Below are 16,044 nucleotides of genomic sequence, written 5' to 3' on the forward strand. Positions count from 1 at the left end.
ATTCAATATATAAATATTGAAAGTTACAAAGATTGAGGGGGAGATATAGTTCAGTGGTAGAATGCATGCTTAGCATGCATGAGTTCCTGGATTCAATCCCCCCATACCTCCATTAAAATAAATAGATAAATAAATAAACCTAATTATCTCCCCCACAAAACAAACAAAAAACTTAAAAATTACAGAGATTAGTATTATCAGTTTGATACACTATAAGCTGACTGAGAATATGGTCAACTGCTTATCACAGAGAAAATTGCTATTCCTCTGAAAATCTAACATGGCTCATTTACCTGTAGCAGCAACAATACTGAAGTAAGCAATTATCCTTCATACAACCCCCTTTGGCAAAACAGAAAAGGGCACACCAGAATTTAAAGTGTGGGGACTTGTCTCCTTCATGGTGCACTTACTGAGAAATAAGAGCCATCATTCCACTCACCATTGGTATCACGCATCTCTTCCTCTCGCTTCTTCATATAGGCGAAATCATTAACAATAGACTCTGAGAGGTCTTCTAGGCGTCGTAGCTCCACCTCCAAAGGTTTGAGCTTCTCAACTTTTGCAATCTGGAAAAGAAAGGAATTATAAACCCATTCCCTGAAAAAACTGTTCCAATCAAGAACACAAAGTAACAGAGGAGACTTTTAAAAAGTTTCACCAAGCTTAAAATCTCTTCTGCCATCATTCTAACTCATTTTAAAATTTGGGCATCTTCCCTTCCCTGTAACCCTTTATATGTTTCCATCTCACTTTTTTAATACTTTAATTTTGATTAAAACCTCCTTAGAAGCACTGTAATATGGTAGGCTATAAAAGATATACTATTTTCCCAAGATTTCTGACTTAATAAAGCACTTAACTTTGCCCTTCCACTTATGTCTAAGAAATAAACAATATTATTAGAGTAAGTGTGAGAATCATAGTATTAGTCAAATGTGGTTTTAGAAGAAAACAACAAATTCCCAACAGGGACTGCACAGGAATGAGAGAGTATGTAAACCATAACAGCATTAAGATGATAAATCAAACCGCAAAATTAGAGAATTCTGATTTGCTCATTTAAATCCCACAACAGCTCTAAGGTTTGCTTCAAAGCTCTAGAGCACAGATGAATCCTAGGTCTGCTAAAGAAACAAAACAAAACAAAGCAAAAAACAAAAAAGCTGCACTGTGTATTTTGTTTTTAATTACACAGCCAGTTATCAAAAGAAATCTCCAAAGACTTCCCTGTATGCTCAGTAATGAAGGGTGTGAGAAAGAAATAAACTATCTTCCTTTTCCAAACTAGACCACTGTGAAATCTCCAAGAGTATCTGATAACTAAAGTCATACATGACCAAAGCAAGGATTTCATTATTCTATTTGTTTTTTATTATCAATCTTAGATTATGATTTACGTTTAAAATGGGGATATACCACCAGAGCTTTCCAGATATTAAAACTCATATACCAGCTGCTCTTATATTTTTTCCACAGAGAATTCTTTGAAAAAATGTATCTACATTTGCTTTTTTGCTCCCTATTTCCCATTCATTCTCTCTATGCACCTCCCTACTTTTTCTTCTCTTTTGTCCAGTTCACCTTCCCTGTTCTTTTTCTGTTAAATGTTAACAGCAGTTAATATGGGCTGAATGGGAACAGTTTAAGGGTGTTCTTATGTTCTCTCTGCTAAACTATATTCTTCACCAAATATATGAAGAACAAGATAAAGTTCTTTAAAATAAAATCAGAAGCTGTTATTAAGGTAGGGATGTAAAACTTGAGTTTATATTTAAGGTACCTAAAATGTGGTGATGGATTTGTAATGATCTACCTAAGTTTTCTCTCACTGGATGTACATTTTCTTACGTTTGTAAAACGTTGGGTAGAGTTAATGGCATGACTGACAGGTGCAGAACAGAATAAAGCTAATTGGGTATAAGATTTACCAAATGGTTAGTTGTGTGTGTGTGTGTGTGTGTGTGTGTGTGTGTGTGTGTGTGTGTGTGTACTACTGATTTCATATAGAGCATATAGAGGGGCAGAGCAAAGAAATTCTCCAGGAAAAAGATACAGAAGATATATAATATAATAAGATGAACCATAGGCTGTTTAACATTTTCCCTTCTGGTGTGTACCTTCCCCTCCAAAGCTTCCTGAATGAGACAGCCTAAAGGCAATGGCATGATACATCTTTAGAGTTAAGTGATTTAAGGCTCCCTGAATAGAAACTTACAAAAGGAACTAGAAGTGAAACTATGGCTGTGCCTCTGCCAGCTGAAAATAATATTTTAAAAAATTACTTTGAAGACAACTTCTAACTCCCCACTCCTTTTTTGGTTAAATGACAGTAGCCCAAAGGCCCAAAACCCAAAAAAGAATGAGAGAATTAAAATAAACTTGATACTGAGAATGGCCTTTGTAGATTATAGCCCAAAAACCTGTTCCCAATCCTTTCCTTTCTGGTGTTTCATTTATTTTTTAGTTGTTCAAGAAACACATTAATATGTCCTCCTGCTGAAGAATTTAAATTATTCAGAAGCAAAGGGAACAAAAACAAAAGCCCCATCTTCATAGCTCCTTAATCCCCATATTCCTTCCCAGAGGTAACCTTGGTTGTGAACCTGGTGTGTATCTTTTCAGACCTTGTTAGAAGGTACACACACTACTTATGCTTTTGTATGTGTAAAAATGATGCAGAAAAATATAATTAAAATAGTTATAAATATAATCATAATGTATATATTGTCCTATGGCTTCCTTTTTTTCATTTTCTTTCCAAAAACTTCAGTGATTGTAGATTCACCTCATTCTTATTAAATGCTGCATAGTATTCCATATGGCATACAGATCATTGTATACTTAATCATTCAATTCCTTAATCCCTTTTCTAGCATAGGTCCTACTCTAAATCTATACCTCTATTCATAACGTATCTTCCAAGTAGATTTCATTTCCTCAATGAAATAATTACTCTATGCTATCCTTAATTCAGTAAATTATTTTTAGACTTCTTGAGTGGGATGAAGGTCTCTTTCCCTAATAAAAAAATTCTTTACCCAAGAACTATCTCTATTCTTGATATTACTTTAAAATCTAGTAAACTTGAAGAACTGTCAAGAAACTAAAACACTGAACATCAACTTGCTGTTTCAACCATCTAACACATCATGGATACTTGGTGGTAAACAGCAAAAATAACAAATGAATCTATTTCTACATTTAATCTAAACCTAGAAATCAAAAGAAATGTAAAAAAGTTTTTAAAAAATACTTTTAAGACCCTAACAACAGTGCTTTTTTGAGTGCTTACTATGTGTGCAAGGCACCAAGATAAATTATGATCTCTGCTCCTAATAAGCTTACAGTCAGGTGGAGAGGCTCACATAAAAAGCTATAACCATAATATAAAGCATTATGTATTAACTTCTACAACAAAGGTACACATCAGAAGTGGAATGGAAAGAAAGTAGCATGAGATTAATTATAATTGGAAGGATAACGGAAAGCTTAACAGGGAGTGGGTGAATTGCATCTCACAAGTTGTGCAGGATTTTAAAAGATGAGAGAGACAGACATTTAAGGCTGAGGGGAACCTGTAAACCAACACACAGAGGGAGGAGAGTGTAGGCTCTGTTTGGGAGATCACAAGTAGTCCAGTTATAAATAGGCGCGCGTGTGTGTGCATGCACACAATCATGTGTTAATACACACACGTGCTTGGGGATGGAGGGTGGGTGATGGTAAATATAAGGCTCAAAAGTTAGGCTGAAGCTAAATTGAGGAAGAAGATGAAAAACGTAATGTAATGAATTAAACCTATTAGTATAAATCCAGAATGTGATACATATTGTATATCTTGTCATCTCACTTAATCCTCATAACCCTATATATAGAGTGAATATGATTATTCCTAAATTTCTCAGGTGGGAAACTAAGGCTCTAAGTATTAAAATTACTTGCCCAAGATCTCAGAGCTTCGTGGAGCTGGGATTGCAATCCAAGTCTGAGTTTATATTTTATTGTGTAAGTGTTTTTCTGGCTCAAAGGTGAAGTTAATGAGCTATATTAGGCTGCAAGGATCTGAGTAAGTTGTCCAGTTTATCAGTCAAACTTCCTAGTTTTCATACTGCTATTACTCTAATTTTTATAGACTAAGAGAGTAAAATTCAAAAACAAATTATCCTAAGTATCAGGTAGACCCTCTTCACTTGCCCAGGACTAAGCATTCAGCCAGTATCACTGAGCCAGTATCACAGAGAGTGAAAAAGCTAACAAGAAAAGCTCTATCAATATGCCCACTGACTGTTGTTCTGCTATTCTAAGCACCTGATTTAATGTTCAAAGTGTCTGTAAGAATGTGACATTATACATGCTTCATGAAGGCATGTCATTATTCTTCTAGTCTACTTTTATCTTCCTTGGTTGAAAGGATGACATGTGTTTTGTCAACAGTTCGATAAAAGCAAAGCCTATTTAACAATGTGTAACAAAGGTTCTCCACTAGGAGGTAGCATTCCCCTTGTAGGCTGCATTTAGGCACTAACCAACCAAAGAATATCAGAGCTACAAGAGACTTCATTTTACAAATGAGGAAAACTGACGATTCCGTAAAGTTACTCAGTCCTTTGGGTGGAAGACCAAGACTAGCAGAACCATGGTCTCTTGACTCCCTGCCCAGGGTTACCAAAGCATTTATTCAGCATCAAAACTGCAAAGCTCTGCTCTAAAACACCAGCAAAAAGGAATCCCTGACTTCCAAAAGCACACATACTCAGCATATCCAAATCTTACCTATCTTTCTAGCATTAACCAGGATGCCTCCTTTAACCACCCCGTCCACACTGACTCCCTCTTCCCTAAAGCCCTACAATACTTAGACTGTGCCACACAATTAACATTCAATCAGACATTGTTCTATTCACATGATTTTGATTTTCATCTTTTTTTCCCATGCTAGTTTAGATCTTGAACTCAGCGGAATTAAAACGATGCACACTTTGTATAATCCCAAAAGCCTGATACATGGTACACACATGTAACTGACCCATTATGGCCATTCTGTGCCTTCTTCAAAGGAGCCAACTTTCTCATAGTGGATATTAGGTGCTGCTGATCCCCTGAAGTCAGCAGTTCCTATACATTAACAGCATTCTGTACCTACTTTTACTCAGCATTCATTTTTCACAAGGCCCACTGCCTAGGAGAAAGTTCTATCACAGTATCTATTACCACAATATCTATCACTCTCATCTGCAGTGGTAGGTAGTGCTTGGAAAAGCTTTCCCTGCACATCTACAATACCTCCAAAATAACTGTAAAATTACTACTTCTTAAACCACATCCAAATCTTCCATTCCAATGATGATCTGAATCTATTGAGTTCAATTATATGTAATTGTACCAAGGAAAGGTGTTAGATCTGAAAAATTGCTTAAACACACATGTGAAACCAGCCTCTAGAGAATCACTAGATTCTTTTCCTTGGTGGAACATTAAGAAACTTGAGAGAAGCTTCTTGAGGTAAGCCAGATGCAGTCAAATTATTCTGTTATCTCCACAGCCTCTGCAAATTTTAGAAGCATAGCAACAAAAATGGAGACTATCCAGTCTAATATAATCAAGATAAAGAAGACAGACTTACACCCAAAGGCAAGGCAAGTCTACTTATGCGTGCGGGTATATGAATCACAGGCTTCTCCATAGAAGGTCAAAAGGTCAACAATGTGCCAAAGTAAGTCCAGATAATACTGCCAATCTTAGGGCTAAATGAATGAAATTTAGCAAGATCCTATTTACACTGCCATAGCCATCTGGCAGTTTCCAGAAAGGGAAGAAGCGAGATAAAATCTACTAAACTGATCACCTACGTGTCAGGTGCTTTACCGATGTTATTTCATTTAACTTATGTCAGGAAGGGGATTGGAGATCTAGTATGTAGAAGCAGAGTTCCTCCTTCCTGAGGGCATTCAGAGAAACAGAACTTTTGGAAAGTCTTCAGCTGTTACTCCAACAAAGGCAACTATGTTTTTGATGTATCTGTTGATAGCAAATGACAGACCAATAGAACTCCTAGGCAAAACAGGATTTTAGTTGTGGTGAAATGCTGATATTCACAGCAAGAAGGGACATACACAGCCCAAGAGTTAAAGGATATGTCAGACAGCTCCTTCTTGGGATAATTACCTTCATTCCCACAACTGTATGAACAGACAGTAAGTCCCTGCAAACAGCTGTTCTAGTTCAGACCACAAACTAAAAAGAGATGCACATATTGATTCTACAAAGATGCCATCCTCTGAGGGGCAAAAGATAGTGGTGAGAGGTCCTTAAAATAGAACAGAGGGAATCAAAAGTACTTCATTTCTGAGGCCATATGCATTCTGTCTCTTTAAAGAATTCAAACTACAAGACTATGCTTCTTTACAAAATGGCAACCATTCTGCCTTCCAAATACTATCACCTTACATTTATATCGTGTTTGCATAGCAATCCACATGCATTAACTAATCCTCCATAACAATTTAGCAGGTAGTGTGGTACTATGCCCAGCTATTAAAACACTGATTACTAAAGAATTTTACAGGACCACATAGGGTTTCAGAATTAAGAAGTCCACAAGTGTGAGGGAGAAATACGTTAGATGTGAAAAAATTAAAGAAACGTGACATTTTCCTAAATCTAAAAACTGATGCTAAAGGGCCCCAAACTTCTGGAGATAAAGGCTTTCCACTGCCTCAAAACCTCTACCTATGCTTAGTGCTCTCTGGTAATTAACCAAGGAACAAGTGCTTCTATTATCCATGTTCTTGTCACAGTATTAGCCCAGAGACAACTAACAGCTGTTTTTGAGCAAGGTTCAAGGGAGCCTAGCCACAGACTGAGAAAAGGGCTGGTCTTTGGCCTGTGTCATAACCACTTCTCCTCCTCTGTCTCAGTCTGATCTGCTTTTTTGGTGGAAGGAGGGTAGGTCACCGAACAAAGTAGTGGGAGGAGTTTCTTGGTTAGGTAACAGAATTTAAGAGTTGTGTTGTAACCATGTGCGTAAAGAAAGGCTTAGGATGTGCCAGACTTTCGAAGCAGGAAGCAGGCAAAGGAAGCACTGTGGTTTCCTTTCTGCTAGGGATTCCCCTCTTGGGTTAAGTAAAAGGTCAGAAAAGATAAAGGCCCTTTCCCAGTGTCAACTAAGTCCAAGGACAATGGAAATTCCAGGAGGTATGGGGGTTCTAAAATGTTATACGACAGTGATGTCCACATCATTCTGTATGTAAACTCACAACAATACTATGTGTTTTAGAGAAGAACAAGCTGTGTCTAATGTCTAATCAAGTGTCCTGTCATTTAATATAGATTACCTAATGATGGCCATCATATTGGGGTTGGATTACAACAGGTAAAAATTCCACATAGTAGGAATTCAATGAATGCTTGCTTAGAGAATGGTCTGAGGCTGAGGATATAGCAGTAGTAATCCAAAACTGAAAATCATTTTACCTATTCTTCCACCTCCTAACAATAAAACATTTTTCTTAGTGTTTTATACCTTACAACAGCACTTTAACTTTATAATTAATTATAATTTAGATTCTTCTGAATCATAAAAGTTGAAAAGGATTTTCAACTTATTCCATCAAAAAGGCTCTTGCTTTATTTCTTTTAATTAAACTAGCCTGGAGACCGAAACAAGCAAATCAAAGTTTCTACCAGGAACTGTCTTCCATTCATGTTTGCATTGCTTGCTCCTGTTTATTGCCCATAAATAACTCAGTCTAGTTTTGTTCAGTTGAGCACATGAACTAGGGAAGAAGAGGAAAGACCTCAAGAGCTGCAATTACTGCAGTGCTCCTTCCTGCTGCAGGATCTGCCAGGCGCTTCCAGTCTTCTTCCATTTTAGGCTATTTCCCTGCCAAATTCTGACCAAAGATAGAACAACTTCTCCTTGTTCCATCATTCCTAGAAAATACCCTAAAATCATTTAAAACAACTTCCCTTTGTTTATGCAGTTTACATTCTTCAAAAGCCATTTACATCTCCCGTACCCCACCTCTTCTTCATGCCTTCAGCTATTGTCGTAAAAAGACTCTGATCTGGGTAAAAACACTCTTATCTTTCTGTAAAGATCAATCCTTCAGTCCTAAATAGTTCTGGTGGTTTTTCAAAGGTGCTCTTCATTTGAAGAACCATCTTGTGCTGACCTAGAGTCTCTCATAATAGAGAAAAAAAGGGCTCAGTCCCCCTTCCCCTTATTATGTGCACACCCCCACCTCCCTACCATCCAAATAAGTGTCAGTTTTTAATCTCTACAGTACTTCCTGTCAACAAAAACCTAGTCTCTTGCAGTTTCTTCCATCTTGCTCTCTTCCTGAAAAGTGTGAAATTATTTTAACTAAAAGCTACTCTTGCCTATTGTGTTTCTCAAAGACAGCACAGCACTGAATCCGTGCCCTAGCTATCTATATAACTGTCAGTCTGCAAATAAAAGCCTTAAGAATTAAAAGCAAATCATTTTTCTTAACCTTGAACATTAACATATAAATGAATTCCAGCTTTTAAAAATTATAAATATATATCTGGTCCCTGTCTCAAGAGAACTAATGGCATGTGCTTGAGTGTTTTATCACACCAATATTTTTATGGGACAGTTGGTCCAGTCATCTGGCTGACAGCACAGCCAGAATTATTGTTCAAGGCTGTTAACACAACTTTTTATATCAAGCTGGTTGTCACATGACTGCTGAGAAAACCACAGCCTTCTGGGCAAAGCACAGCCTGTTGGCCTGACTAGGTCACAGAAACCTCACAGAGCACGGCATGCTACTGCCTCCATTGGCTGTTAAATCAGGACATACCTCTTCATAATTTTTCGCCTCTACTCCATGCTTCATGTCTAGGATCACGAGTTGGTCAGGTATCCGCCCTGTTCCTGAGAAAGAAATCAAAGGATTCATTGTGAGAAATATTTAAAATTCCGGGAAATCACCCACCCACCCTCCCTCTCCCTAGCCTCAACCCTCTCAATAGAGGGAAATAGCCGCAACTCCTCCCCCTACTCAGCTGCAGAAAATTCCTGGCTCTGGCTAAAATCTCAAGCATTCCAGACAAAGCCTCTATCTGTATGGGGTGCCGGAAAGCAATGAGAACATGCTGCTGGCAAACATCTCTGAGGGAGCAGGACACAAGATACTGTAGCTAGTACTCCAGAGGGATAAAACAGGAGAAGAGAAAACACATAGGCTTATCGGATTAGGAAATACAACTCAAAAGTCAAAACAGTATACAACTGAGTGGCATATGGACCAGTAATAGGTAGTGGGCACCAACTCAGGCTGAAAAGGGACACTTCCACACCTGAAAAAGCTGCCCTGTGAAATTTTGAGAAAAGGACTATGGGTATACGCTAAACTTGAATTTACTTAATACAAATGTAAGTACTGAAAAGAACACAGGGTTTTTCTAATATTCCAGTTAATTTAAACATTTTGGTCAAAGTACACCCATTTCAATAGGTAAATAAAATGTTACAGGACTATTTCCATAAAGCCCTTAAAAGAAAAGAGCCCAAGAAGAAACTTAACAATAAGAATTCAATTCTCAGAGATACTTTTTTACACAGAAAAATGTCTACTTGGGATAGTAGGACCAACAGAGCAATGTTCTTATTAGAAAAAGTAATCTGATTCAGCTTGATCAAAAAGGAATCATCAAGTGGGAGAAAAGGAAAGATTCAAAAGAGCCCCAGAAAACTGATCAGTCCCTGGAATTCACCTGAGTACTTATAAAATTAAAAACTGCTGCATGAAATTAGGAGTTTTGGGAAACAGTGCCACTAAAGCATCTGGTGTTCCTGAGACCATAATAAGCTACAGAGAATGGTACTGTACCCTGAGAGACACTGGAAATTTTCTGAAATGGACTGAAGTCAATTCAATAAACACTCATTGGGAACTCACTGGGTGCTAGAACTGTGCTGGAGATAACAATCTCTGCCTTCAAAGAACTTGATGGGCATCAAGACGTAAATATGAATAAGTTACAGTGAAAATGCAAAGCAGTATGAAACTTTTAAGGAAAAAAAAATAGTTCAGATAATTCCTGCTATGGAGCAAAAGTTAGACGAGGGAAGAGATTAGTTTGAGGACAGACTTCACTCAAGAGGTAGCACCTGAAGGCAGACAGAGTATCCCAGGCAGAAGGCAACACATGAGTCAAGACTCAGATACTGAATGGAATATGGCACGTTTAAAACACAGTAAAGACGTTCTTTTGGATAGATTAGAAAGATCAATTTGAAAGTAATAAGACTGAATAGGAAGGATTAAGAAACCAAGACAAGTCATATATATCTTCCAAGCATTAAACCAATTTCCAAAACAAAACAAAACAAAATAAAAAGTGACACCTAGAGAGGTCTCTTCTCCCAAATCCAGTATGCAATCCTGATCACAGCATTGCCCAAAGGAGATTCAATGTGAATTTTTACTTCTACTTCATTTAAAAAGTTATGAAATCCAAGCAGCTCACAGCCCTACCTGGTCCAAATGATCAAGATATTCTTTTCCTAAAAGACTCTTCCCACTATCTCTGTTTGCCACAGCACAGCATTAGCATTATTCAAACACAAGCAAAACCACAAAACCACAGACTATCTGAGTCCAGACCATATGGTCTCTTGCATAGAACAGCCAAACCTATCCCCACAGCTGACATCATGGCGCTAAAGGGTCTCCTCTGTAAAAAGACCCTTTAGTAATTTCTCTCTGCAACTGCCTGGCAAACAGACAATCTTAAAAAGTGCGCCAACGACTACAAAGTATCAGGTCTCCAACAGAATAAACAGAGAACACTCATGAAACTAGAAACTGAGTGCTGACCATAATATGCGTGTACAGACATTTATACATGTATATACACACACACATTTTTTATTTAATTTTTTTTAATGGAGGTACTGGGGATTGAACCCAGGACCTTGTGCTTGCTAAGCAGGCACTCTACCACTAAGCTATACCCTCCCTGCTGCACACACACATTTTTAAATAAGTTCCTAGGCATATATATACATAAGCATATTAAAAAACTCAGAACAAAGATAATCTCTGCTTCAAAGAGTTCAAAATTGGGAATGTAAGATACACATGAGACATTTAAACACGAGGCTGTATGTGCAATATATATATATATATATAAATACCTAAATAAATAATCCAATCAGTAAGTGATGACACTATTTAGAGGATGCCACAGTGACCTCTGTTCTATTTCTGAGACATGCTCAGCATCTCAAGGTGTTTACTTTTTCTCCAAAGCCCTCATTACCATCTGACTTATATTTGTCTACTGTCTGTTCACTCCAATGAAAATATAAGTGCCACTGACAACTGACTTGTTTTAGTCACTGCTATATCCCCAACACCTAGAACAGTGTTGGATGAATCAATCAATTGATTGAGATACTGAGCAGATCATAATGGTTGAGGCCCGTACAATACAAAAACTAAAAGTTAACTCATGTTTTATGGGAAGAGAACATTCTAGCAAATGAATTAATGTGACATGTTTAGAGGGCAGAGCAAACCAGAATGGCTAGGGTCTGATGAGCAGTGGAAGATAAGGTTGGTATGGAGCAAGAACATAATGACTATTAAATGCCATGATGCCTAAAATCCTGTCCAGCTTGAAAATTCTATGATTCTGCGTTTCATTCTATAGAACAGAAACATAACTGCCACTACAAAGAAGGGAAAGCTTCTGAAAGAGGACTGACATGATGAAAGATGTGTTTCAGAAGACAAATCTGGTAGCAGTTGGATATATTAAAAGCTGGGATATCAGTTAGAAAGCTAATGACATAATCCATGACTTAAAAGATTAGAGTTCAAGATTTGTGTGGTGACAATACAGAAGTTACTTTGAAAGAAGTATCAGCCTAACTTGATGATAGACTGGAAAAGACAAAAATACATAATTTCAAAAATGTAAGCCCAAGTATGGGAAGGATGGTGGTAATACTGATGAGTAAAAGGAACTAATTTGAAAGGAAAGGTTATGGCCGCAGTCTAAGACATCCTAGTTTTGAGGTAAGAATGGCACAACCAAGTGGAAATGTTTGGAATACTGTTGAGACATCCTGGAACCAGCAGCGGTGGGGGCAGAGAGAAGGGTATCAGTTATGAAATCACTATTAAAATCCTTTAGTTTTCTTTTTGTGTGTGTGCAGTTTTTTTTTTTGGGGGGGGGGCGGGAATTAGGTTATTTATTTATTCTCAGAGGAGGTACTGTGGATTGAACCCAGGACCTTGTGCATGCTAAGTGTGCTCTCTACCACTTGAGCTATACCCTCTCCCCTAATTTTCTGTTCTTAATCTATTATTCCATTTACTTTAGGTGAACTCCCTCAGCTTTTAGGCTAAAGTGACCCACTTAAGATAAAGGCAGTCAATTCTTGATTAACTGTCAAAAGCAGCTAGTTCGTCTATTATTTCTGGGAATCTATTCGTACTGTTGGCAAAGGTGTTTGCTCTTCTTTTAGGATCATATATTCTGAATATATTCTATATATTCTATAAATCTAAAATTGCCAGGAGTCTTTTTGCTACCATACAGAGAAAGCTTGAAAATAAAGTCAAATGGAGGCAAAAAACAAACAAACAAACAAACAAACAAAAAGCACTAAAAATGAGGTAAGGTTCTATTGATACTGATAAAAAAATCCAAGATCCAAACAAGTTTATATTGTATAGCACAGAGAACTATATTTAGTATCTTGTAGTAACCTATAATGAAAAAGAATACAAAAACGAATATATGTATATATGTGTATGACTGAAACATTATGCTGTACACCAGAAATTGACACAACATTGTAAACTGACTATACTTCAATTAAAAAAAACAAAAACAAAAACCCAAGATGTAGGGGTGCCTGAAGTCAGCGCTACACTGTAGACTTCCTGATTCAGAGAGTCAACGTGGTCTTCTTCTTCCGCTTTAAGCCAATTTGACTTATGTTTTTGCATCTTGCAATCCCTAAGGGTCCCAAGTAATATAACATGTATGAATGCATACAGCTTTTAGAGTCTCATGTCCCTGAAGCTGAAGAATAGGTATTGAAAAGCCATCTGCTTTTCACCCACCACTGAGCACAGAAGCCATCAGGTAATCAGCCTAAAAGTTACTATGGGCTCCTGGCCTTGAGATGCACAGAAGAAACCATAGCAAGATGCAAGGGCTAGGCAACAGCAAGTGCCCTGGAGATCAAAACTGCTTCTGACTTTGCCATATATTATTTGTCAGACAGACCCTATTTCTAATCCCTTAAAAAACATGTCACTAGCATATAAATGCACTATTTTCTAGCATCTATACCAAATTCAACTCTATCATTTAAGCTAAGTATATCACAGCATTCAAGAAATGCCTGCTCCTGCACATGAAGAACAACTTCACCGATCAGCCAGCCTTCACTTATATGTGCGTGCACCCCAGCAAAGGTAGTTTTCACTTCCTCTTCCTGTCCAGCCCAAGAGAGAAAATTCATGCTCTAGCTTGCTTAGATGAAGATGCTTAACTCAGGGAAAACATTCTGATTTACTTACCCTTGCTCTCAAAACACACTTCGAACATGTCATCATCCTCAGTGGTAAAGGCAAATTTTCCCTTGGTTGCATCCTCCTTGGAGTACAGAATATGGCCAGCAGAATCTGTGATCTAAAATTAGAAAGTAAGTAAGAATAGGCAGCAAATAATACTCAGGAAGAGAATTTATAGAAACTGGAGAAGTTGAAAGAAACACTGTCTATAAAGGACAGTTTACATTTCTTATTATGATGACTATAGTCCAACTATTCCCAAAGACAGGAAATGGATTAGAAGTGAAACCCAAACACAGCAAATTTCATACATTCAAACAGCCCATCCACACCGCAGGCTAGAATCTATTACTGCTATAAAATGCCTCACCATATCAAAAAGTTGATATAAAGTGGTTTATTAGGAAAAGTTCACTTCATAGAATGTACACCAGTATCATTCCCTGGAAAGGGACATGTCACAAAAATAGAAGTGGACAAATACCAAAAGAATATATGACAAAAAGGAGAAAAATATATAAGAACATATTTCTTGTGTAAAACAAATCTTGATGTGGTAAGAATACACTTCTTGTGTAAAACAAATCTTGATGAGGTGGAGAGTGGAAACGGGACACCTGATACCAGGAGAGAAGGAAAAGAAGGCATGCATAGAGAAAAAAATTTGGGAGATCTATTCCTGCAAACTGCATTTAATTATGTCAATGGCTATGTGGGGGTGGGGGAGGCAGGGTGGGTAAACAAGTAGTTTCTCCTAAAAAAGCCATCCTTGACTTCCAGAAATGATAATTCCTTTCCTCTAGGTTGTTGCCTTTAGTTCTCCAAACTCATAAACTTCTCCACTCATTGAGAATGGCCTGTAAGCACAGATGAAGTGCACATACTGCTAAGTGAACAATCACATATAAAAGCAAGGACATAGTACAGTAATAAGACAGACTGGATCTCAGGCTTCTTTTCTGTCTTAGTAGAAGACACATTTCATTATCTAATACAGAAAGCTACTTGCAAAGTGGAACACAAAAGTAGTGAATTCATTGTATTAAACTGGATATTCTAATGCTGTGACTCAATTTTAAGTCAGATTTTAAATACAAAAACTGAGTAGCATACATATAAGCTTACATATTTAAAGCACTTCAATAACACTAGTTACTTTTTGACTAGTGAGATTTCTTTATACTTTTTTTTCTATAGATGTATGTATCATGATTAGAACAAAGTTACTTTAGTTTAAGGAAAAAAAACATAATAACAAAAGAATAGTTACCACTGCTAGACAAAATTGAAACAATGGGTTAATAAAAAAGGCTTTATGGCATATCTTCTAAATTCCCTAAGAATAACAGCAGTAATATTAATCAAGTATCTTCTTCCATGAATGATGCTGATCATTCATTAACTTGTCAAGCATTTACGATGCCTGGGAGAAAATGTATGCCTAGAGGCAGGCACAAGTGCCATGGGATTATAGGGGGTCAGAGTGTGTCGTAGAGGAAGTGACACATGAACTAAGTTCTGAAGAATGAGCTGCAATCAAGGGAAGAAAAGGGGTAAAGCCACTCAGAGTAGAAGAGATGGCAGCTATGAAGGTCTGGGTTCAGAAAAGGAAAACAAAACAAAAACATGGTATCATCATAAGACTAAGCAGATAATATTTATTAAGCACTTACTAAGTGTTGAGTACTTTGCCAAGAGCTTTATATGCATTTTTAATTTAATCCTCACTATAACCCTTTAGGTAAGAACTATTATTGCTCCTATGATCCATAGGAGGAAACTGAGGCACAGAGAGGTTAAGTGGTTAGAGAGATACTGGCCAGATCATGTAGAACTACAACAACATGCTAATGAGTTTATTCGTACAAAGTGGAAAGGCAATTAAGAATTTGAAACAAGAAAAATGATGTGATTCAATTTGCAATTTAGAAAGATGAATCTGATAATACTGTGAAGACAGACTCAAGAGGGACAATAACAGAGATAAGAAGATGGGTTAGGCCACTATTCCAGAAATCCAGGTTAGAAATGACGAAGGCTTTGGGTATGGAGAGAAGGGGCCAGATTTGAGGAATGTTTAAAAGGGAGAGCTCACCTACAGGACAAGACCAAAGATTGAATGCCCACAAGAATAAAGCAAGTAGCATAACTGCATCTAATTGGCCAGTACAAGTCCACAGGGTGTGGGAACAATGTGGCAAACTGGAGAAGACAGGCCTGTCAAGGGAGAAACTGATTACTACCATGGCATGCCAGGTTGGTTTTAGATCATCCAATTTTCCAAAAGAACCTAAATGTTTTAACTTTTATTTGAAATCTCCTAGTTTTTAAATCCTCACAACCAATCCCAACATTTGAAAAAACTATCTCCAGGCCAAACAAAAGATGTCTACAGAACCAACTTCTTCTGAGCCACCAGTATCTGACCTCTGCATAGGACAGGAAGAAAGTTGACTAAAATCACATAAACCAA

The 16,044-nt window shown here is 37.4% G+C and overlaps 1 protein-coding gene across 1 annotated transcript in view; it reads right to left on the minus strand.

Moving 5' to 3' along the window:
* TMED10 (transmembrane p24 trafficking protein 10) overlaps nucleotides 1-16,044 on the minus strand; it is a 35,714-nt gene that overhangs the window by 3,390 nt on the left and 16,280 nt on the right. The window contains exons 2-4 of the mRNA XM_010976476.3: nucleotides 13,578-13,689; nucleotides 8,832-8,905; nucleotides 443-569 (exon numbers count right to left, since the gene is read on the minus strand). Coding sequence (XP_010974778.1) covers nucleotides 443-569; nucleotides 8,832-8,905; nucleotides 13,578-13,689 — 313 coding nt within the window. The remainder of the gene's footprint in view (nucleotides 1-442; nucleotides 570-8,831; nucleotides 8,906-13,577; nucleotides 13,690-16,044) is intronic.

The sequence above is a fragment of the Camelus dromedarius genome, chromosome 5 (assembly GCF_036321535.1).
Source record: "Camelus dromedarius isolate mCamDro1 chromosome 5, mCamDro1.pat, whole genome shotgun sequence".
Classification (NCBI taxonomy): domain Eukaryota; kingdom Metazoa; phylum Chordata; class Mammalia; order Artiodactyla; family Camelidae; genus Camelus; species Camelus dromedarius.